Raw genomic sequence first — 25,266 nt, 5'->3', positions numbered from 1 at the left:
CCACTGAGGGAAGTACCCCTCAAGTTCCTGACCCTCAAGACACTGATACTGACGGCACTCACATCAGCGAGGCGCATCTCCGAAATCGGTGCCCTATCTGTCCGCAAAGAATTGTGCATCATCAGGCCGGACTCTGTTCTCCTGAGGCCTGACCCAACCTTTGTCCCTAAGGCTAACTCCGTCTTCCACACCTCCCAGGACATCGTCCTCCCATCCTTCTGCCCCCGACCCACTGAAGACCTAGAAAAGTGCTGGCATACTCTCGATGTTCGCAGAGCCATAAAAGTCTACCTCAAGAGAACGGCCACTTTCAGGAGATCAGAGGCGCTATTCATATCCTTCCGACCTAACTCCAAGGGCAAAAAAGTGTCAGGCTCCACCTTAGCAATACAAACAGTGTATCCAGTGCTACAAGTCACTTAAGGTTCAACCACCAGCTGACATCACCGCTCACTCGACGAGAAGCGCGGCTACCTCTGCGGCCTTACCCACCAACGCTCCGTTGGCTGAAATCTGCAGGGCGGCCACTTGGAAGTCCCCGTCGACCTTCACCAGACACTATAAACTTGACCTCTTCGAATCGGCAGAGGCGGCCTTTGGCCGGAGGGTTTTGCAACAGGTGGTTTCGGATCCGCCCTCCGCGCCAGCCAGCCCTCCCTAGTATCTGGTCTGCTTTTCTAAATCCCGAAGTCAGGATGCTCGGCCCCTTCTCTGCTGCTAAATGGAACGTTGGACTTACCTGAGAGACGTCCCTTTACAGCAGAGAAGGTACGAGCATCCTCCCCACCCTACTTGCCTACTGGCGCGGGTGGGCGGATTTGAGTTCTTCAAGACCACATTAAGATTATGCTTCTCAGCTTAAAATCGACTGGGGTTCCTGGGTAGCTCCGCCCGCAAGGGCGAGGGGGCCGGGGCCCCAGTCACTCCCTTTGTTCTTTGTTTCCTACCTGCCTACCAGGAGCCAAGTGGGCGGAGCCACCCGAAGTCAGGATGCTCGTACCTTCTCTGCTGTAAAGGGACGTCTCTCAGGTAAGTCCAACGTTCCATTTTAAAGGAACAAAGGCAAAAAATTAAATCTTTATCTAAGATCCTGTTATCTAAGATCTGTATCTAGGAAAGAAAAAATTCTCCTGCCTTATGCTGGGTACAGATTTTAAAATGTAGTTCCCATTCTGACAAAATAGAATTGGAATGCAGCAGGTTTACTTATACATAAAGACTTCTTTGGCTTCAACATTTGAATGAAGGAAACTCCAATAATACTAATCAGTTCAAAAACCTTTAACATCTTAGTAACCAATTGTTTCTGATGGGCTTGATGCTCACTTTTTCATACAGCTCTTTTTGAGGTATTGAAGCCTGATATGTATTCAGAATGGCTGTTAGATAAAGTAAACTTTTCCCAGTGTTTTATTGAAATTTACTGAGCCAGCTTGTGAAGAATTCTTTCCCCTTTGCTTTTGTATGCCCTAATATTTGCAGATTGACATACTGGTTCATGCCAATGTCCACAATGGGAGAACTGTATTGTAAGAATAAAAGGCTATTCAGTGACTGCGTATTCCACTGGCACAGACAACTTAGCTTTACTGGATGTATGTCGTATGTATGCAAGTCTCTTTCAATCTGTCCAAAGACCAACTTCCCTTTACAGGAAGAGAGCTCTTTTTCAGTACCAAAAACTCCCAGAATCGGACATTTTTGTTAAATGCTTTAGGAAACGCTAGAGTTTTTGCAACCAGTGTGCTGACTAAATGTAGTGTGAACAACACAGTCACATCCTTTTCCCTCTTAAGCTATCCTTGTGTATACTGTTTGTTTCCAATGATTTTGTATTTGTAGCAACAGGTTTCCAATTAATTGTCTGTACATATGAATGATGCAGCACTTTCTTGTTTATCTCAAGTCTGTCATTTCTTGTATTATCTTGTCTTGTCTGAACACTCTGAAAATTATGTAGGGAAGCATCTTCTACAACATTTTGCCATTTCTTAAATATATTGATACATGGTCTTTGTACTTTACTAAGTCATTCATTTCTAGAAATCATAGCATCGGGATTTTTAAAGTTATTTGGATTACAAGGAATAAATCACTGATGCAAAAATTATTTTGTGTATGCAGTAAGACTAGCGGTTTTACTTTACTTTTCTTTTTTTGGCAGTATAGTCTAGCTCCTGTTGTGCCAGGGATGTCACTGTCTACCCTTTCATCTCCATGGCATAGCCTATTCCCCCGATCCTCACTCCTGGGTACACAAGAAATGTTCAGATTTATGAACCAGGCTTGTCCATTCTGCCTTGATCAAAAGTATTACAGTCGACCCTTCTTATACATTGATTTTTTTATACATGGATTCAAGCATACACAGTTTGAAACTGTTCAAAATAGTATAAATTTCAAATATCAGACCTTCATTTTCCATTTTTTATAAGGGACACCATTTTGTTTTGTCATTATATTTAATGGGACTCGAGCTTATATGGATTTTGTTATACACGGGGGATCTTGGAACCAAACCCCAACATATAACAAGGGTCCACTGTAGTAGGACAAGCAATTCTTTTGGAGTTGGGGGATTAGAAGCCTTATTTTCTCTCAGAACATCAGTTCTTCATATATACTCTCTTTCCTCTTCTTTTTGGATGAGTACTTTGTATGTGACAGGCTTATTGAACGTAGGTAAGGTGAAGTACACAGCCACATTCGTTTATTTCAGTATCTGAGCCCAACTTTAACTCTGCAGACTTATGTAACCAAGTACTCCATAAACCTTTCAATAAACTTTTCCCTGAAGGATTTCTGATGGCTCTCATCATTTAAAAGTACCTGCTTACAGCTGTAGAATTAAAAGTCATCGCTATGTTAGTCTGGAAAATCAGTATGCGAAGGGATCTTATAGCACTTTTGAGACTAACTGAAAGAAAGAAGCTGGTAGCACGAGTTTCCGTAGACTTGAGCCAATTTTCTCAGATGCATGTTGGAGTGGAGAGTCCAAAGACAGACCTATATAAGCTGGTTGTTTGTTAGAATGTCAATTGAAATTCAAAACGTTTTGGGTATGGAGATGAGATGGCAAGTTGAGTTTTAATGAGTTTTTGTGGGACAAAGGCAGAAAGAAGGATGTTGCCTAAACCCAAGGAGAGTAGATAATCATATAAATGAGTATTGGAATGTATTGTGGGAACCAGAGAGGAGATGTGATGAACTGTTCAAGGGCGCTCTCATGAGGATGGGGAATTAGATACTGTTGGAATATGTGTAGTGTGCCAGGAAACCGTTATTTCTGTTCAAGCAACTGCTGATGGACTAGAGCAGGGGTAGGCAATCTTTTTGAGCCAGGGGCCGGGTTGCTGTCCCTCAGACAACTGGGGGGGGGGGGGGGGGGAGCCAAAAAATAATTAAATAATTTTTATAAAAATTAAATATATAAATATCCTGGGACAAATGTAGGATAAAATTTTCAAATGGAGGACACTTTTTTTTAAAAAATGGAGGGCACGTGAAAAAATTTGCTGATTTTTAAAAAAATGTTAATATAAATGCATGTTTCTGAGGCTTCTATAGACAATTGCCCCCCAAAGGCCCCGGTGGCAATCGGCGGCAGGACCGGGCTGGGGCCGGTCCCAAGGCTTCGCCGGGCCAGAACTGGCCCGCGGGCCGCAGGTTGCCTACCCCTGGACTAGAGTCTGTGGATCCATTCCAATTCTGCTATTTCTCTTTCAACTCTTCCTTTTTAGTTCTGTTCAGAAATAATGTCATGCTGCTTCCAGAGTTGCTGGGACATGTGGGTGTGCCTTCTGGTCACAGTGGCAAAAACTGTCCCCTCCACAGTTGCTCATCTTTTGTTTAGGATTTGGGAGGCAGGTTTTTGAACTGTTTGCAGATTGGGATTGTTTACAGGCCAGTTTAGACCCATGGGCTGGAGTTACCTCTTCCTCTGTTTTGGAGGCTGGATTCAGCATAGTGAGCTGAATCCAGTTGTTGCTCCCAGCTAGAGTCCCAAGAGGTAAGAACTGACTTACCAAGCTCCCATTGACTGTGTTGAGTCTAGTTGGGACTAACATTTGGATTCAGTCCACCATGAACATAGCTAAAGTGGCAGAGACAGTCATTGAAAGTTACAACAACTCACAAGCAGTTATAAAGAACTATCTTTGCCACTTTAGCTATGTTCATGATGGACTAAATCCAGCTGTTAGTGCCAGCTAGTTTAGAAACAACTAGACTAGAAAATGGGTAGTTATAAAGTGGTCTTCTAGGGAACATAATCTTGAGTTGTCTGGACTATAGATTTGGCTGACATTTGATAGCTCCAAATACTGTTATATTTTTCCCTGAATCAAAGTGATGCAACTGTCCAGTTAGACTTAGTCTTCTGGTTAGTGTCCAGTGTGCACTTGCATTCACTAATGCAGGTACAGGCTATAATTCTTTTTGTTGAGGGCGAACTTAAGATCTGTGGGGGAGTTCTTTCTCTGAGTTTCACCATTATCATGGGCCCATCTGGTGAGGATACAGGAGACAAACCTCTTGGTGGCTGCTCCCAGGTTGTCATATTCCCTCCTAGAGGAAGCACGGGTGGCTCCCTCTGTGCATTCCTTCCCTCAGCAGATCCATTAGGGATCAATCCCCCAAAACAGAGGTCTAGTGCAGCTATCTTTTTCTCAGTAAATGTCGGTGTTCAGTAGTGGCTGAACTGCAGAGTTAATGTGCAGAGTATGTATATGGCAGGGTCAATCCTTTTTAAACAGTAATTTGGTGATTACCTGTCGGTGCAGAAAGCTATGTGTGCTGTGATTTTACCCTTATTGTTGTTTTAAAATGATTTTATAGTGTTTTAAATTATAGGTGTTTTAATATGCTAGCTTTTAATTTTATAAATGTTTTATCATCCAATGTATCTTGTTTTAACTGTATTGTAAGCCACCTTGCTTGGTTCATATCAGATTTCTTCCATCAACCATATTATCCCTCCACCCCCTTCCATCTTCAGGCACTATACCTTAGGCCTGAAATTATCAAGGAGGAAGATGAAAGGAAATTTTCAGGGTTGTTCTTCCCAAGAATTTATTAACCAATTTTGAAACAAAACTGCCTATCTATTGTGGTACTGGAGAAAGATATTAGGGGAAGGGGAAGAATTTTACTAAGGCCAAGTTGGCTCTCTTGTGAATAGTCACTTCTAAAGATATATGTCACCATTTATCCATTACAAATCAGCCAAAATAAAACTCGTTCATTTCATTAAACAAAATTCAGTTGATGATGGTTTCACAGTAGCAGCTGAGCTGCAGAGTGCCTCTTCTGTTCTTCTGCAGAGTCAGCATGCAGATAATGTTTATGGCTTTTTAGAGTTGATCTTAAGGATCATGGTGAAGCAGAGCAAGAGGTCCCAGGTTTGGTTCCTTGCAAGTCAAAACTAGGTCACTTGAGTTTTCATATAGAAGAAACTAGGGTGTGATTTGGTCATATTCAGTATATTGGTTGCATTGCAGTTCTTAATGAATTAGTTTGTGAGCTGTTCTGGAAGCTCTTTAGGATTGAAGAGCAGGATAAAAATTAATTCAGAAATAAAATTAAGATTGTTATTACAGTTGGCCCTTCTTATACACGGATTTTTTATACACGGATTCAAGCATACACGGTTTGAAAATGTTCCAAAAAAGTATAAATTTACCTTGATGTTCCATTTTTTATTAGGGACACCATTTTGCTATGTCATTATATTTAATGGGACTTGAGCATACACGGATTTTGTTATACACGGGGGATCTTGGAACCAAACCCCAGCGTATAACAAGGGTCCACTGTACATTGGCCTTAAAGGCAAGCATGTCTCTGCCCCACCCTTACAGCACTTAATTCTATGAACTGTAGCAATCAGCTTTGGAGGAAAAACAGCAATCTTCATAATAGTGAAGAGTCTGGATCCCCTTCTGTGGTAGTGATGCAATCAGTCATTTGAAAGAGCTCTGTGATCACTGCCAAATTATTCCTTGTGTCCTCTCTCTGACTTCCATTATCCTGTACAGCCAAAACTAATTGCCTCTTCTGTGGTATGAGCAGATGCTGAAAGTATGAGCAATTCTGCTGGGGTCATCAAAGAGGCAGGAGCAGAAATACAGATGTTTCTGCACAAGTACTGTAGGTTTTCAGTAAACCAGCTATTTGACTTTTTTTTTTAAAAAAAAAACTATTCTTACAAATATATTAAAACCTTTCTCCCTTTTAAGCACCCCTTGTGTTTTCCTCAGCATAACTGTGTTTCTTCCAAATATGAAAAAAAACCCTAAGGCAAGGAGGTATCAGTGATAAAGGAGAACGAGTAGGAAGAAACAGAAGAAAGCAAGATGTTTAGTGCATCAGTGCTACTCTAAAATCCATCAAATTCTCCTCCTGTGTGGTAAAAAAGGAAATGTATGTTCCATTTGACTGCGATACTAAAGCATGTCAGAAGACTTGGCTAGTTCCAGAGGCAGGAGACCTTTTCTTCTGTTGTGATGATAACTGGATATGTCTCTTACTCTGCTCCAGTTAAATGGATTTACTTTGTTCTGTCCTTCCCAGACATTTTTCTGTCAATCCTGTTTGAATTTAACCTGTGGCATTTTATAAAATCTCTTCATTTGAACAAAGTGGGCACCTTTCATCCGGTTACACAATACCTGATGAGAATCTATTTCTCCATTAAAAATATTCTTGATCTGATTATCTCTCTCAGACACCCCTGCTCCCATGTTCCCTCCTCTTCATAGTATAGTGGACCCTTGTTATACGCTGGGGTTTGGTTCCAAGATCCCCCGTGGATAACAAAATCTGTGTATGCTCAAGTCCCATTAAATATAATGACATAGCAAGATGGTGTCCCTTATAAAAAATGGAAAATCAAGGTTTGATATTTGAAATTTATACTTTTTTTGGAACATTTTCAAACCGTGGATGCTTGAATCCGTGTATAAAAAATCTGTGTATAAGACGGGCCAACTGTATTTGCTGCTCCTCAGTTCTCCTTCCAGTCCAGTTTCTTGCTCAGTGCAGAATCTCCCTTGTCCATCATTTTGAATGTCATCAGCATTCTTCTCTAGAATTAGCTCCCAGTAATCAGCAACCCTTTGATCCGACCACAAAATTCCAGCTAAATGCTGACTCCTCATTCATTCCTGGACTCCCTGTTTCTTTGATTTCCTCCTCTATAAATTCCATTCCCTCATCCTCTAAATTTCAGTCTATATGTCATTCTATAGTTCTTAAAATCATTTAATCACCAGTTTAAGTTCCTGCCATATCTCCTGCTATGTTCCTGAATTAGATTCCTGGGGCTGCATCTTCTGCTAAACAAAATCATGGTATGAAAGCCATTAACCTTTCTCTCTTCACAGTGACTTTTCTGACACAGTGTAGCAATGACAAAGCCCAGTAATTAAGCTCTCATTATTCAGGTTGCTTTGAATGGCCTCATTCCCATTACCTTTTAAACCGGATTGCAAATCGGGTTGAACCGGTTTAAATGACCCTGGTTCACACTTGAACCGGATTGCTGAAGCTGAGTTTAATAAAATCCAATCTATCTGATGTTGAGAAAAATACCTCTTGTGTGATACATGTCAAAGAGTGGGAAGCTTTTTTATTCAAATATCCTGGATTTGTTTTATCCAGTCCTGAAAATAAATGTGCAGAAGACCGATCAGTCTATCCATGTGTACCTGTGTTGACATGGGCACACTGATGAGCTGAAGATGTTTCACTCCTTAACTGTTACCCCTTTGAATTACTTTAGGTCCAATGAGGTAAATGAACAAACTCTACAATCTGCCCCCCTTTTTTTTGGCCTAACTGAATTTCTAACAGTTTGTCCCAGGTTGCCTTTACATTGAACTGATGATGCTACCTGGAAATAGTTTTTCAGCCTGGCACAAAGAAATAAGTATTACTATTTTGGAAAGTATCTTGACGACATGAAGAAAAGGTGTTAAAAAAACAAAAGTGAAGAGAGTCTGTTATCCTGTAGCTATAAATATTAAAATATTAGCTGTTCTGGGATTCAGGATTAAAACAAAAGTAGTTGGATTTCACTAACTGCCTACTCTTCTCAGTGTCATTGCTTCCTCCCCGAGACAAAGTATGAAGGGAGTTTCTTTATCTTTTGCTCTAAAAGTAACATGTGTTAACAATAACTGTTCAGAGCAGATTTTGCAACTGACTCACCTTAGTTACTCATCTCTAGAGTTTATATTTAATTTAAAAATCACAGTATATCTCACTAAACCTAATTGATGTCAGAGATCAGACCTGGGAATTGTGTTCTGTGGAGTAATCATAAAGAAACATTTTCCTGAGCCTTTGTGAAGGGTATTTGCTTCTATGCTGCAAGCCCAGAGTTCTCTGTGAAGCCACTGGCATGGGAGACTCTTTTTAACAGTTTTGTTGTGTGGCTTTTCTGAAAAACAAAATGAATGCCATCATATGGGAAGGGCCAACCACATAGATTCTGGGGGGTGACATAAGGATTACTGTAGTTTGTATCCAGAGAAGAACAGTTCGTTGCCAATTCCTTTTTCACCCCACAGCTTCTCATACACTGTTCTATAAGATCTTCTCAGTCTCCTTGGCAGATTTTGAGAGGTGTGTGTGTGTAGAGGTGAGGGAGAATGAGTGAAAATTGTCTTCCCACTTGCTCTTGGGCTCATCTAGTTTGCAGTTCTGTTCGGCTCAACTCTGGAACTATGTTTGTTTTGTCAGCTCTAGCTCCTTAAATTAAATGACTTATCATCACAAATAATTGCTAATTGGTAACAATGCAGAACATTAGAAGAAATAATTCAATCAGGCAATATGATCAGTTACAAACACAAGTTAAAATACTTATGTATAGTATAGTAATAATTGCCTTTTATTTAGAGATGATGTCCAGACTTTGATTGTCACTAGTTCTCCTTAAGATTACATGGGTGAAGATACAACATCGTATCATTGGTAGCAGTGAAAAGAAAGAAGTGGGTTCTCTGTGTGAGGGTGGGAGAAGGGCAAAAGAGCAAATATACGAGAGTGATTATGATTGGGAGGTCAGGAATGCTTAAGTCTCTGACCATTAATAGACAGATACTGTGGCCCAGTTAGACAAACATTTCTGTGCACAGAATGTGACTTTTCAGGACTAAACTATGTTAAAATCAATACAATCCACTTCTCTCTATTGTGGCTTCTCCAGTGTGCAGACGGGCAGTAGGTAGAGATGTATTGTTCTTTGCCTTCTGGTTTTCAAAACAGTGGCCACTTTAATCCTAATTTCAAAACAGTTGCCTTTTGTAATCCTGACACTGCTTTTGGTTTCAAACAATATCTAAATGAAGGCATTTTGTCTTTGCATTTCTTTGAAGGTCATAAAAGAAGTTTGCAGCAACTATACTGGAGCTACAGATTCAGATGGACCATCGTCTAATTCTCCTGTACACAAGACTGAACTAGAAAAGGTAATTGTCATATAAGAGACCACGGGGGGAAATGCAGTATGTAATATAACTTCACAATGGCTCTTTTAACATATCACTATCAGTCAAGAATTCTGATTTACACAACCAGTGTGAACAAACAGTGTGCTTGTTCATGCAGCCTATGTACTCCCTCCTCACTCTTCCCTTCATGTAAACAAGTAAATAAATCAAGCAAGAGTACTTTATTTTGATATCAGAAACTCCAATGGTGCCCATCAAGCCAGAATTGGAAGCTAGTTTTCAGCAATGGCTTGCTGTTGCCCACTTGCCTTAGCTTGTTTGAGTGTAATAAACATGATTCTGGGTTTGGAACTTATGGTCAGCTAGTCATTTCTGCTTTATTTCTGTGTGAAGGATGGAGCAAAGTGACAGCCAGCATGCAGCTCATTTACATGATTTGTGGTTTAAAGTGAAGTGTGAACGCAGTTGATGAAACACAAATAATAAATCTTCTTTTAAAAAAAATGCCAGTTTTAGCTGCAATTCCCTTCATATTTTCCACATACCTAAAATCATAATGTATTTCTCTGCATAAAATTTATAACATTGCCCCACATGCCCAGGATAATGATCTTGTCTCTTTTAAAAAAAAAAAAACACTACAGAATTGACTGGTGTTCTTCAGATTATTTTTAGGTCACTTTGTAAAGGGAACATTACTGGCTGCCTGGTTTTATTTTTAAAGCCAAGCTTGGTACTATTGTACGTGCATGTGTTAATTATACCTTAATGACAAATGCCCTTTAAAGCACAAAACTTAGGGGAAGTTTAGTCCTCCTGAAGAGTGCCCTATGTATAGGGCTGCCATAATTGTCCACTTTTACCAGGGACAAAATGTAGGACAAATTCAAGACCAAACTGTAGGGCAACTGCAGGACAAAACTCAGCTCAAAATGTAGGACATTTAAGGTCCACCATTTTTCTTCAATGTCCTACATTTTGGGCTGAGTTTTGTCCTGCAGTTGTCCTACAGTTTGGTCTTGAATTTGTTCCACATTTTGTCCCTGGTAAAAGTGGACAATTATGGCAACCCTACCTATGTATACTTTCTTAGGCTATATGTAGTATTGCCCTTTGAGTCAGAGCAATGGAGAAAGGGGGGGGGGGGAGAGGAGGGAAAAGTTCCCATCTACAGCAGTAGCTCCTTACAAGATAGAGGAAGGAAGAATGGAAAAAACAAATTTTGAGGTCTGTGTTAGGAAGTCTTTGGGGGACTCTGAGGGTAGGTGGGGATGGGCAGAGGAGTATTTTTATGCTCCTAAAATGTCTATAGAGTTTTCAAGCTTTTGTGGGGAGAATGAGGAGATGTGGATCATCTCATGTTAATCCTAGGTGAGCTCTGGAGAGATCTGTTCTTTATTCTAATCTCATTCCTTTAAATATACCCATGTTCCCCTTTTTCTGTCTCCTTTTCATGGCTTTCTTTTACCTTATTGGTTTCATTGAAAGATCTTAATGTTTAACTTTTAAGTTTGCAGATTGTAGTCCTTCTACAGCCCTGCATTTAAAAAAATGCTAGCCTTATAGTTAGATCAACTATTATAGTTGTTGTCTCAAGACTTCATTTCTTTTGGCACCCCCTTATCTTTGGAGCATATTTTTAATGGACCTTTTTAGAGTCAAGTCCCTCTAATTCTTAAGAAGCACATAAAGAAATTCTTTATTCTAATATCTTTCTAAGCAGCCAGAACGTTTCAGTTCAGTATCCCTCTTCCATCAGCACTTTCTCTTTTGCATCTCTTTCCTTCGTTGTAAATCTGCAGGGTTGGTTTTGTTGCCTTTTATTCTGTTTTATATTTCCGACTGCTTTGCTTTCAGGTATTTCAGAGATATTAATTTTATTAAAGTGCTTAAATTGACTTCATCAGTAAGTTACTATATTTTTCCAACTTCAGTAATTCCTTTTTAAATAAAAATAACTTAGTAATTCTCTTTGATTGGGGTGGGGGGAGAGACGCTATCTGTAGCAGTTAGCTCTCAAAATGTACAGTATATGACTATGTTCCCCTTATTCAGGTTGACTAATTTTTTAAAAAATGAACTTTATCCCCCCCCCTTTCCCCCCCTTCTGTTTGTCCTGTGAGAGAGATAAAAAGTATTTCCCCAAAAAGACTGCATCAAACTAGGACAGGAATAAAAACCATCTTTTCTGGCTAGTTTTGTGAATGTTATTTCTGGCCCAGTGTTTGCTGAAATGAGCTCTGTTATAAGGACAGGCAGGATTCCAAGTCATTTATCAAACATTTTCAGGAACATCAGTACAATAAAGACATGCTTAAACTTTGGAGCAGAAAGAGATCAAGGGCTAAAGGGATGCATAAATAACTGATACAGAATAGGATATATAAATTTCTATAGAATGGGGAAAGAAAGAATAAAAGAGACTGAACCATGTAATGGGAAATGGTTGTATATCATTTCAGATTTACATGTGGATGGGTTATTTATTGTTACTTTTATAGCCATAGTTACAGAATATTGATGTACAAAAGCATTTTAGAGTTTCATAAGTAAAGGAGATGGTCCATGAGCCAATGAAGTTTCAGGTGATGGTAAGGGAGAAAGGATAACAAGAAGTGAATATGAGTAAATGATTCCTTTTGCAGATTACTATCCCTTTAGCTTTCATGCAGTATGTCTGCAGGGAGGAAATCTATACAGAAGCAATAAGCAGTTGTTTGTGCATAGACTTCTCTGTGGTTGAGACACGGATGATCTAATCATTGAGGCATCTGTGCATGAGCATCTGTTTGTACAGAGATTTATTAGTGCCAATGTCAGTGCATGGATGTCATTAGCATGTGGGGGTAGTGGTGAGGCTGCTTTAAAGACTGGGAGACCGGCAACTAATGCATGAAGGGGGCTGTAGGTACAAGATCTGAAGCATTATTTTCAGCTGGGGTGAGGATTAAGAGGTTCATCCAGAATTCTTGCAAAAAAGGGTAGTTTAGAGGAGTAATTTAAAGGAAATGAATGGGAGGGGAAACCACATAGTAGCTTTAGGGGACTGCCCTAGAAACTTGGAGAATAGGCACAAGAAACAAAGGAGAGTTAGGCCATGGAAAACAGGCCTATAGGGCACCCTCGTCATGTGCTAGGAGTTGGCCGAGGGCGCACCACCCATATGTGCCTCACCCCTAGCACATTGCGATTGCGCCGCAGAAAGAACCCGCTTTTTGCAGGTTCTTTTTGCCTCGCAAGGAAGCTGCACCATTTGTCTGCTGCAGCTTCCTCACACGGCAAAACAAGGCGCCAGCAGACCGCCCTTTTTGGCAATCTCTACCCCGCCAAAGACAATGAATTGGCATTATAATGGTAAATAAAGACAGACAAGACAAGCTGTAGAGAGATTTAAACATAAAGAGAAGCATTTCTTGCTGATTATAATAAAGGATGGAGAGCTGGTATAATTGAGTCCTGGACATGTTGAGTTTGAGGTGGTGATAAGAAATCAAAAGAGAAGTATCTGACACAGAGAAAGAGCTGTGGATCCTAGAAGGATAATAGAAACACCATCAATCCCCTGAGAGAATTCAGCAGTTGATAAGGTGTTCACAAAAAGCATCACTAGCAGCTTTTAGCTATGCAAAAAGATCTTGTAGCACATTTGAGACTAACATGGAGAAAGAAGTTTGTAGCATAAGCTTTTGTAGACTTATGTCTACTTCATCGTATGCTTTAGCTATGTTTATGGGGAAAACAGTACATGTGGTTCTAAAGCTGCTACTACAATATTAAAGGATTAGGTGCCTTTTGATGAGATTGGTCAGGATCTGAGGCCCCATTCCCACTGGCCCATTTGCCCTGGATGGAACTGGGCAGATCTGGGTCCCCCCCCCCTCCTGAATCTCTCCGGAAGCAAATGCCCACTATCATTTACCTTAATCGGAGTAATTTATCCCTCCGAAGTTCACATTTGCGGTACCGGTTTAAAATGAAGACTCCTTTGCTGTCAGTCAAATTCACTTCCACTTTTGTCAAAGGTGATGTTTCCTACAGCCATTGGCCAACAGAATGCATGCTTTCCCCCCTCTTCTTTTAAAAAAACTGGCGGCAGCGTGCACATATTCTGTCAAATTTAAATCCAGGTGTGTGTGCGTGTGTTGTGTGTATTTGGGTCATTACACATTATGGCAACCCTAAAACGACCCCATCCTGGGGTTTTCTTGGCAAGATTGGTTCCGAGGAGATTTGCCATTGCCTTTACCCTGAGGCCGAGAGAGTGTAATTCCCCCAAAGTCATGGGTTTCCGCAGCCTTCCAGTCTCCCCTTCACTTCCAGCCCACTGCTGCAGCCCTTGCCTCCCCCATGACATCCCATTCCCATAATAATAATAATAATAATAATAATAATAATTCCTCACCCCAGAATGCCATCCTCTTGCTTTGTTTTCCCTCCTTGCGACCCCAGAATGCACACACATACATGTGTAGCAAAAGCATTTACATATTGTATCAATTTGCCAAATTGAAAGGGAAACATTTGTAACATTTGCATTGTAGCATTCGAATATTACATAATAATAATAATAATAATGCCTCTTGCAAAGTGAGGTGCCCTGATGGGAGCAAGGAAATGAAAGGGAAATGTAGCACAAGCACACACACATTCTATCTATATGTATCAACCTGTAGCAAAAAGCATTAGCATAGTCTTGTCAAAAATATAAAATTAAAAACTAGGAAGAGAGAGAGAAAGCTGCCTGCGAGAGGGAGGCATGTTCCATTTTCAGCTCTCCCTCTGACCATCCCTCCCCTGAACTTGACCCTTTCTCCGGCTCCATCCTCCTCCTCCTCCTTAGCCCCGATTCTGCCCTTGACACCCTTTCTCCGGCTCCTTCCTTCACCCCGATGAAGGGGAGGCATGTTCCGCCCTCTGCCCTCCCTCTGCCCTAAATCCCTCCCCTGAACTTAACTCGATCATGACCGGGGCAAAGTTCATATTTACCGGACCTGGTTTTTCTCAAAAGCTACAGTTTTTACTCTGCTTTCAAAAGACCCGCGCCAATGAGCATTTACCCCTGAATGGGTGTGGAAGCCTCAATTTCGCTTGTGGAAGAATCACGGCCAATATGAACTTCCCATGGTTAATCCGGTTTCTGAATCGGGTAGTCTGAATGGCCCCTGAGTGTGGCAAACTACTACCACTGGAGTAGAAAATTGCCAAAAGCCATCAGGGGTCTCACATTGCCCCCTTTCCCAACAGAACCTCAGGGGAACATATTGCTGTAGTGCCCCACCCCTGAAATATTTTATTTCCCCCCCTCCTTAAAATGACAATGGTTTGATGGGAGGCAATTTTGCCATCTTTGAGAGAGGGTAGCTAGGTTGTTTTAGGTCAAGGAAGAAAACAAGGAGTGTGGAGGACATTTCTTGTAAAACAACAATTATTTCAGATTTACATGGCCCTTGGACACCCAGGAAATGTCCTTGGGGTTGTATGTGGCCTGCAGGCAAAATTTTCCCCACCCAATGAATCAGATTGTTTCCCTAAACAATTTGATCATCTCTGCATTCATACAAGAAGGAGAGTGGCAGTGGGGTATTGTGACAGGAGGAGGTCACTGGGTCTGGGCTACTTCTTTCTATGAATGCTGCTTTGGAGGTCTTTGGGATCAGCTTTATAACCTTTCCTCCCATAGTGCCTTGGCTGCAAGGACCCTGAGCCAGAAATTCATGAAATAAGCAGCAAAGAGGCAACATCCCCCTCTTCCTCCTCTTTTCCCCTGCTGCTTCAGCTACCATTTCCCAAGTATATAAGCAGAGCAATAGTGCATTTTAGTGTTGAATGGTTTTGTTTAAAGTAAAAGTATTATGCAGAAAATCTCACAGTGGGGGAATCAGGAAATAGTCAACAGTTTTGGCAAGTATTATGTTGTTAATACTTGTATGTAAAGTTGAATTCCTCAAAATGAATTCTTGGCTCTCTCACTATTCCATGGATAGATGACTGTTTGGCACATCGTTTGGTTCATGACAAATCATTTACAGCTTGATCCTGTTAATAATGACCTCATTATTTTGTCCATGCAGAAATTGTCCTCAGAAAGACCAAGTTCTGATGGAGAGGGTCCTGTAGAAAATGGAATAGCTGCCATCTGTAATGGAAAAGAACAGGGTAAGATTCTGTGAATAATTGAGTGATACTGTAGAATACTCACAGGTATTCCTAAGTACTGGAAAAGTGAAAATTTTCATAGGCATCCTCTTTGAAGGAACTGAGAAGTCAGTTTGGAAGGATGTAGAAGCTTGCTGGTGGTAGAGATAGATAAGGCTGTGTGGACTGGACAAGGTAGGAAGGCCCAGATGTTATGGAGGTCAAGGAAAAGGAAAGCTGTAGAAAAGGGGCAGTTAGAAATTCACTGAAACAGAGAAACGTAGGAAAACATTAGGGACAGGAAATAGATGCCAGAGGAACTTGAGTAAAGCCAATAAGTACGTATGTAGCAAAGGTTGATCTCTCTCTCTTTCTGGCTTTGCTTTGCGAACGAAGATTCAGGAAGGACTCATCCCGCGCTTTGTACAAGCGTGTTGGTGACTAAAAAGGCCAATCCGGGACAGACAGGTCCAGTTGCAGAAAACACAGCGGAAAGTCTCCTTGGGTGATGTTCCCGGGTTGTAGTTCTTTCTGCGTTCTGCAAAGGTTGATACAGGACTTCCAAAATGAGCACAGAATAAAATTAGTACTAAACACTGATTGATTCTAGCTGGCAGGCAAAGGGCTAATGAGACCATATCAGTGGGCACAGCCCCAAAATATATCCCCTGAGAGAACACTTCAGAGAGAGGTGCACGTGCCAACATGCAGGGATCCTGTACATTTTGTGAGTGCAGTGCAGTAAACAGAAGATTCCCCATTACTACACTTCTATGTTCAGTTGAGCAATAGATGTTACACTCTTCCTTGTCATTTGAAAGACACTGAGAATTAAGATGGCAGGTAGGTGAAAACCAGGCAGTTCTCTCTGCATTGCCCTGTTTGGGCTGCTTGCTGAAGTTTCTTAAAAGGAGTTGGTGGGGGGAGAAGGAAAATAGAAATGGGAAGGAAGAAAAGGCTCATTTCCTGCCTATGTCCCTTGTGTACTTGAGGAAATGCTTCAGAGTGACCTACAGTGGACCACGTAGGGTTGTGGATATGTGCAGGATAACTGAGGGGCTGGTTTGGGAAGATAGAGGGTATGCACTCACTTGTATGATGGATTAATGGAGTTCATGGTTGCATTTCCGTCAATGGGCAAAACTGTTTAGAGTGTGTTGCAAGTATGTGTGGATCTTGTGGTTGCAGTTTGGGGAATGAGTGAATGAGGCAAAGTGTCTGTTTGTGGGGGTAGGGCTGATCCTGAAAAATTGAGAGAACTGTGGGTTTACGGGAGCAATTTTATGTGTTGTGGTCAAGCCTCCCCTCTATCCTCTACCAAGGACTTGGTTAAATTACTTGTCTTGAACTTTAACAATCTCTCTTTAAGTGAAATTGATGTTTTGTCCCCAGCCATCCCCATCACAGCACTCTTCCGGTGGTGGGTGTCATGGCAATGATAACATTATAAATGTGCCTACTAGCCTGGAAAGTTCGAAACTGTAAGAGCTCTTGTATTTTCAAGAAATACATAGAAGGATTCTGATGTTCACTGCAATGCTATGTAATCGTTAAGTTTCCTCTTCTTTGCAATTCTTAAGGGGGAAAAGGCACATCTCTTACTAACATTTAATTACTATTCTATGTGTGCCTATGTAGATGCAAGCCCGTTTGAGTTCTGACATTAGGGCAGTTAAGAGACCATTAATCATTTATCCCCTAGTTGGCAATCAGCAGGAAATGATCAGGGTCTCCAGACAGCAAAAGGTTTCATTAACATTGGAAATGACATACAGAGTATGTAATTGTGAAAATAAATTAGAAGAGAATCTTGTTAGAGTGCTTTATAAAGTGTTTCTGTGGCCTGTTACAGACTGCCAAAATAAAGCTGCTTCGGGTCTTTTTGGAGGTATGCTGTTTAAATGATGCATGCATCTTAAGAATCCGGAAGCTGCACCAAAGCTGCACTCCAGTGCTTAGGAATGGAGTGTGGCTTTGGCACGACCTCCGGACTCTTAGGACCCATGCATCATTTAAATAGCATACCTCCAAAGAGACCTGAAGCAGCTTTATTTTGGCAGTCTGTAACAGGCCTGTGAAACCTTTTTTTAATTCTGTATCCTGCGCCATACTCGGTCTTGAGCGTATGTGCTCAAGCCGCGGGGAGCGCATGGGGCGGAAGGGGTGGCGCGTCCCATTCAGTTGAATGGGGGCGCGTGCCCGTGGCGCCCTGCCGTGCACAAGCCCCATTGTTTCCAGTGGGGCTTGAGCATAGGCGGAATTCGCCTTACGCGGCAGGATCCGGAACGGATCTCTCGCGTAAGGCGAGGGCCAACTGTATGATGCCTGACCAGCAATGAAAGAGTATAATGGAGAAACAGCTTTATCCAGAAGTATGTAGGGATTTTCCATGGCTGATCAAAAATTTGTTCTAGCTATGGGTATTCAGCCATTCAATCATATTGGCCCTTCACTACAGGCAACTTTTTTGTCACCTGCTCATGATAAATATTTTTGTGGCACAACTGCATCTGATTCATAGTTCGGCTTTTGAAATATAAAACTAAGATGATCATCTTTTTCTTGACAGTAAAGAGGAAAAAAAGTTCAAAGACAGACTCCAAAAGCACTGTCTCTAAAGTAACAGGGAAGAAGATTACAAAGATAATTGGCTTAGGAAAGAAGAAGCCCTCCACAGATGAGCAAACCTCATCAGCTGAAGAAGATATCCCAACGTGTGGTAAGTGGTCTCATTATAGTGTCAGCAGCAATTAAGTCAGAAAGAAGAACAAGAAGCAAAAGCTCAGCCAAGCTTGTCTTCTAGGTTTCACTAGCTCTGTTCTTCTAAAGGCTGCCTACTCTCAGGTTTCGGCTCAAATAACTTTAAACATTGTGACACACTCTTGACCCTCATAGTTTACCAAAAAATTCCAGTCCAGTTTCACGAATTCTTGCTGTTATGTTAGTGTAAGCGTGGCTAACTCTTAAGGGAGGGGCCACGTGCTCTTGCTTTAAAACTTTTGCAATATTTTTGCCCCATTCCCCCACCCCTGCCATATTTTGAAGTCTTTCTGATATATTTTAGGCCCAGCATGGACCTTTGTTTCCCCAAGAGAAAATGACCCAGAAGTCAACTTTGCACCCTTTCCTGTTAGAAAAACGGACTGTCCTGGACCTAAAATGGCCTGGGATGGGGACTTGTGGCAAAATTGCCTAAAGGGCACTTATGGGCAATATTTTTAAAAAAAATTAAGGCGGCCTGGGGATCACAAAAAGAGTACTGGGGGCTGCATGGACATGCTTTCCCTACCTCTGCATTAGAGTACATCTCCATGTGTGCCAGTTGTAAGCACACAGCCGTAGACATTCCCCAATCCAATGACATTGCTTGATTTCCCATTGACTAGTCTGATTAATATTCTCTCCCTGTGCTTCATAACTTACCAAATGTGTTTTCTGACTGGGGAGTAGACAGTTGCAATTGTATGTAGCAGCATTCCTTTATAATTATCTTTTTCAGCATCCCTAACATTATAGCTCTTCCTGTCTTGATTCTATTTTGACTTTATTCTGAGACTTCCCTTTCTCATCCTCTCTACCTGTTGTTCTTCTGAATGCCACCCCATCAGCCTCCTGACTTCTTTGCTTTACTTTCCTGGTATGTGGGCAGCCTTTTGCTTCAGTACTTTTTACTCAGTGCGTTCATTCTCCTGCCTACCCATTTAACTTTTTATCTTATCCAGCTTTCCTGTGTGCGTTTGTGCTTTTTATCACTAACACACATCCTCTCCTGTCCTGAGGTGTTGTGTGATTCTTTTCTTCTCTGCACCTTTTTTCTTTTTAAGACTTATCTCAGTTGCCTTTTCTGTCAGCATTGTATAGGGTCTTGCTTGTTCCTCTTTAGTTAGACCAGAATTTTTGAAAATGTTTCAGAAAGCAGCAATGATTCCCATTTCATTGTCAGAAGAATTTAATGGAGGAAGATATTGAAGAGTGATAGATTTTTTAAAAGTCTCCACTACAACATATTCAGTAGAAGCCTCAAAGATATTCTTGGGTCTCTCCCAGTTCTTTGCTTTGAGATAAAAAATTTCATTGTGAAATGGCTGTACAATCAGGACTGTGTAATAATTCATGCTACTAGTATGACATCACAACTTCCAGCAAAAACAAGTTTGCAACTCACTGTGTTTTGAAGATGGCTATGCAGTTGAACTGGTGAAATGGAGATCATTCAAGTGACTTAAGAAAGCTTTGGTGTAAAGCAATCCCATTTTCTGCTTTGCTCCTGTTTTTACTCCTTAGACACAAGCAGTTTGTGTTGATAAGCAATTTGTACTTACCTGAAGTAAAATAGTGAAGATGCTTGTTTTGTTCCTGTAGGATACCTTAATGTACTATCAAATAACCGTTGGCGTGAGCGCTGGTGCAGAGTGAAGGATAATAAGCTCATTTTCCATAAAGACAGGACAGATCTAAAGACCCATATTGTCTCTATTCCTCTCCGTGGCTGTGAAGTCATTCCAGGATTGGACTCCAAGCATCCCCTCACATTCCGCCTGCTTCGAAATACACAGGAGGTTGCAGTCTTAGAGGTATGTCTTTTACATCAAGGTGGGGAACCTCCAGCCTTTGGGCCAAATATGGCTGGCCAGTCTGGCCTTAGGATAAATCTCTCCCCTTCAGAGGAGTCATCCCCCTCAGAAGGAAAAAGGGAAAGGAGAGTGACTGATGTACAACTTTTGAGACATATCTCACTCAGTTTGTTCCTCCCTCCCCTTCTCTCCCTTGCACTCCCCATGGGGGAGGTGATGGAAGACTGCAGGCAGCACTGCCTTCGAGGGGTTCCTGAAGTCTTTACTGAGTGCACTTAACTCTGCCTTTCCTGTGTGTGGAAGGAAAAACTGAAATGAAACTTGAAGTACCAGAAGAGCTCTGATCTCATGGGTCACCTGGCTTCTGATGTGCTGGCTGAGTGCCCTTATCTATGCCTCCCCTGAGTGGAGAAGGCAAAGGAACAGAGGAGGCAACCGGTTGACTGAGGCACTGGCAGGAGAAGATGATGCTTTATCTGTGGATCCAGTGACATCAGGGGTCTGGCCTCACTCTCAGATATCATCCAGACCATTGCAGGGTATGGGGAGTATATGTCTCCCCCTAGAAACAGTTCTCCACTCCAGATTTACAGGAATGGGTGTGAACAGTATTGCCTATGGAGCAAGCAGTATGTTCTATATCTAAGAAAATAATGTACTTCTGTTAAGAATCCCTGGTTTACCTTCATCACCATTCTTGGCTATCAGGAGCTCTTAACCTTTCCTGACTTTTCATTCTAAGCTCTATTTAAACTTTAGGAGTACTAAGCCTACCATTCACTTTACTATAATGCTTCTTTCCCTAGAAGTATCTGATACCCCTGTTATGAAACCCCCTTTTCCCCCTCTGCCTCTATTTACAGTGAGTTTCAAACTCAAAACTACTGCTATTTCACATGACAAAGTCATTGACCTACATCTTCAGGCCAGAAAGTGGCTTCAGTGGATTCTCTGTGTCTAGTTTTTAATTTACATTCATTATTAAGTCCCTGAGGAGAAGATATTTGGGGAAGTAGGATGATGGCTTGTCTTTTCTCATTATGGCAGCTGTTTGATCCCACAGTGTAATTGTCTTCTGTGTTGTACTATATATGTCAGGATGAACTTATCTGTATTGTAAGGTTGCCTGCAGGACCAAGTCCCCTGCCTTCCGAGGGTCATCTTGGCTATCACATTTTTTTCTCAGAAACTTCTCCCTCAGGAGGTTAACTTGATAGCAACTTAGATGTCTTTTTAGTGCCACACAAAAGCCTTTTTATTCCTTCAATCTCTTAATTCTTAACTATATGATAGCCTTTTATTAACAGCTGCTTTTATCTTGCTGCTTATACATTTTTAGCTGCTTTTATTCCTGTAGTTTTTCGATTCCATGATGCATGTGAACCACCCCAGGGTTTTTTTTTTCATTAAAAAGCAAATCCACTAAATTTGATAAAGCTAAAAAATTGATTGCACTCATATTAAAGTGGTTGGTATCTCTGCAAGAGATGAAGTGTTTTCCTGTAATTTCCCCCCTTCTTACATAGGCATCATCATCAGAAGACATGGGCAGGTGGATTGGGATTTTGCTGGCTGAGAGTGGCTCCTCTGCAGACCCTGGCACTCTGCACTATGACTACATTGATGTGGACATAACAGCAAGTGTCATTCAAGCTGCAAAGCAGACCTTCTGGTAGGAGGAGCTAAATCATACAAACTTTTCCAGGCACTCTGGGTTCCCATTGCTTGCATTTGGTATCACAAAATCTTGGCAGTCTTCTGTTCATTAATAGATGCCATGCCAAAAACTCACTAAGGCCTTCTCTTCACTGGAGTATCTTGGGCTTGGAGTTGACCTCTCCCTGTTACCTGGCCCTCCGTTTCTGCACTGTGGCGGCTATCTGCTAGAGAAACTTGCTGAGATGCCCGGTGCTTCCACCACTGTTATGGGTCACTCATTTCTGAACTCAGAACAAGAAGCCCAGTGCCAGTCACATGGCTGGCCTCCTTGTTCTGACCTCAGAGCTAACATCTGGTGAGAATAGCATACATACTGGGCAGTTCTGTGGGATGCCCATGCAGAATGCTGGTGCAACACGGAAATGAAGGACTCTGGATCTTCCCAAAAGATTTGAAGTAAGAGGTAGGCTATTTTACTTAGTTCTAAGGTTGTTATACCCTGGTTCTGGTGCTGAATGTGCTTGATGCTGTCCAGACTGTTCTCACCAGAACCAGAGTTTTGGCTGTGTGTTATCTGAAAAGGATGACACCAGAACAGTGGGAAACGAGCCTTTTGACCTGTGCAGATAAGGCCTAAGCTCCCTGTGACAACAGTTTGTCTGTATCTCCTTGAAACAATGAGTGGAGGGAAAACTTGCCAAGCAACTTAAACTACAATCACTTATTTGAGAATACTTTCAGTAGAATTTACCTCTGGGTAAATATGCTTAGGATTAACAATGAACTATTCATTTTTACTTTACACAATGAAATTGCTGTTGATTAGTGTTACATCCCAATTACAGAAAACTTAATTGATTTATAATTGATCTATCAGTGAAGTACATATGTGGGGAAAACATAATTCTAAAACAGTTTGCTTAGAGGACACACACTCATGTTAAGAAGAGGCATTCCTCCTGTGGGTATGAGAAAAAAGTGTTTTATGATTATGTTTGCCTTTTGCAGTTTTCTTATATATACCCTATATACTCATGTATAATTTGAGAAATTTAGGTCAAGAAATTCATCCAAAAAACCTGGGTATACGATATGACCTGAGTCTCTCCCCAGCTGGGGTTGGCAAGGGTTGGGCCAGCTGGGGAGAGGCTGGGAAAGGCGACTGATCACCCTGTATCCTCTCCCCAGCTGTGCTTCCTTCCCTGGGGAAAGCCTAGCTGGGGAGTGTCTGGGAAGGGCGACTGATTGCCCTGCAGCCTCTCAGCAGCTGAGCTTCCTCCCCTGGGGAAAGCCCAGCTGGGGAGAGGCTTGGAAGGGCAGCCGATCACCCTACAACCTCTCCCCAGCTGAGCTCCCTCCTTAAGTCTGGCCTTTGACTTATCCACAGGTCATATAAAACCCCTAAATTTTGGCTCCAAAAGTTGACCTTGACTTACACACGGAGTTGATTTTTAGTCAAGTATATACAGTACGTATATTAAATATATTTTTTAAAATGTTCAAATGACTCCTACAGTCAACCTACAATCCTTTCAGATTTCAAACAAGGTATATTTGTGCCCTGACCATTAACTCACATTGAATTAAAACTATATATAATGATAATAAATCAAAGCAAATGTGACTGAACAAGGGCTAGAGCCTATTTCAAGACTTATTTCGTGGCAGAGCAGGCTGCAAAGAATTTTTTTGCAGCCAACATTGATCTGCAGGGATCCATCCAGCAGAACAGTTCTGAGTGGTTGGAGGAATCTTACACACACACCCTCAAGTAGAGAATGCAGACCACTGTGCAGAATTTGCATGCACTTTGCAGATAAAGTTGCTCAGATCTGCTCCAAACATTGTGGTTAATACATTGCCAGTTTGGATATTTTTCAGTTTGTGCAACCTGATGATGTGGGCAGGATCCTTGGAGAGGTGAAAGCCACCAGAAGTGTTTTAGATCTTGTCCTTCTTGACTTATTAAACAAGCCAGAGGGGGACTGCCTGGGTGGGTGAAAGGGGTAGTTAATGCCTACCTATAACAAAGCAATGTTCCAACTTGCCTAAAGGAGGCACTTTGTGAGGTCTTTGTTGAAAAAGCCATCCCTGAATCCCACTATAATGTATAATTATCACCCAGTGTCCAACCTACCATTTTTTGGAAAGGTATTGGAACGTGTGGTGGCTTTTCCAACTCCAGGGAATTCTGGATGAAAAGAATTATCTAGATTCATTTCAGTCTGTTTTCACACCTATGCAGGAAACTGGACAGGGGAAGTGTATCCCTGTTAGTTCTGCTGGACCTCTCAAATGCTTTCAATACCACGGGCCATTGTATCCTTCTGAGTTGCCTCTTTGGGATGGGACTTGAGGGCACTGTTGTGCAGTAGTTCCGGTCTTTCTTGGAGGGGCGAACTCAGATGGTGGCATTGGGGGCTTCTGTTCGACACCCTTGCTATTGGGCTGTGGAGTCCCACAAGGTTCAGTTTCATTCTCCATGTCATTTAACATCTACATGAATGCTGGGAGTGGTCATCCAGAGTTTTGGGTGCTGTGTTACCAGTGTGCAGATGACAGTGAGCTCTGTTTCTCCTTCCTATCTGATTCCAAGGAAGCTGTCTCTGTACTGAACCAATGTCTTCTGTCAGTAATGGACTGGGTGAGAGCAAACAAATTGAAGCTTAATCCAGACAAGACAGAGAGGTACTCCTGGTCCGTCGGAAGGCAGATCGAGGAGTAGAGATTGAGCCTGCATTAGATGGGATTGTGCTCTCCTCGAATGCTCAGATTTGCAGTTTGTGGGTACTCCTGGTTTCAGCTTTGAATCTGGAGGCCCATGTTTCTGCAGTGATCAGGAGTGCTCTTGCACATCTAAAGCTTGTGTGCCATCTGAGCCTGTTCATTGAGACGCCAAATATGGCCATGGTGGTACATAACTTTTTACATTACATTAGAATTACTGTAATGAGCTTTATTTTCAGTTGAAGGGCATTCGGAAACTTCAGCTGGTCCAAAGAGCTGCAACCAGACTGTTGACTGGGCCAGGTTACAGAGACCCCACAATGTCACTGTTGAAAGAGCTCTACTGGCTGCCAGTTTGTTTTGGGACACAATTCAAAGTGTTGGTTATGACCTATAAGGCCGTATATGATTCAGGACCAGTCTGTTTGGCAGACCATATCTCCCTGTGTGAGCCAGCCCAGGCTCTGAGATCATCAGGAAAGGCCCTTCTCTAAGGTCTGTTACAGACTGCCAAAATAAAGCTGCTTCGGGTCTCTTTGGAGGTATGCTATTTAAATGATGCATGGGTCCTAAGAGTCCGGAGGTCGCACCAAAGCCACACTCCATTCCTAAGCACTGGAGTGCAGCTTTGGTGCAGCTTCCGGATTCTTAGGATGCATGCATCATTTAAATAGCATACCTCCAAAGAGACCCGAAGCAGCTTTATTTTGGCAGTC

The 25,266-nt window shown here is 41.8% G+C and overlaps 1 protein-coding gene across 2 annotated transcripts in view; it reads left to right on the top strand.

The window, feature by feature from the left end:
* The window catches only part of AFAP1 (actin filament associated protein 1), a 91,002-nt gene that overhangs the window by 48,565 nt on the left and 17,171 nt on the right, over positions 1-25,266 (top strand). For both annotated transcript variants that reach the window (XM_089516333.1, XM_089516332.1), the window contains exons 7-11: positions 9,381-9,473; positions 15,527-15,611; positions 18,160-18,309; positions 19,953-20,164; positions 21,691-21,836. In XM_089516333.1, the coding sequence (XP_089372459.1) occupies positions 9,381-9,473; positions 15,527-15,611; positions 18,160-18,309; positions 19,953-20,164; positions 21,691-21,836 (686 nt within the window). The remainder of the gene's footprint in view (positions 1-9,380; positions 9,474-15,526; positions 15,612-18,159; positions 18,310-19,952; positions 20,165-21,690; positions 21,837-25,266) is intronic.

The sequence above is a fragment of the Sceloporus occidentalis genome, unplaced genomic scaffold, assembly GCF_023333645.1.
Source record: "Sceloporus occidentalis isolate IW3139 unplaced genomic scaffold, rSceOcc1.0.p SCAF_3, whole genome shotgun sequence".
Taxonomy (NCBI): Eukaryota; Metazoa; Chordata; class Lepidosauria; order Squamata; family Phrynosomatidae; genus Sceloporus; species Sceloporus occidentalis.
Note: the sequence above shows the minus strand (reverse complement) of the source record. Positions and strands in the feature narration are given on the sequence as shown.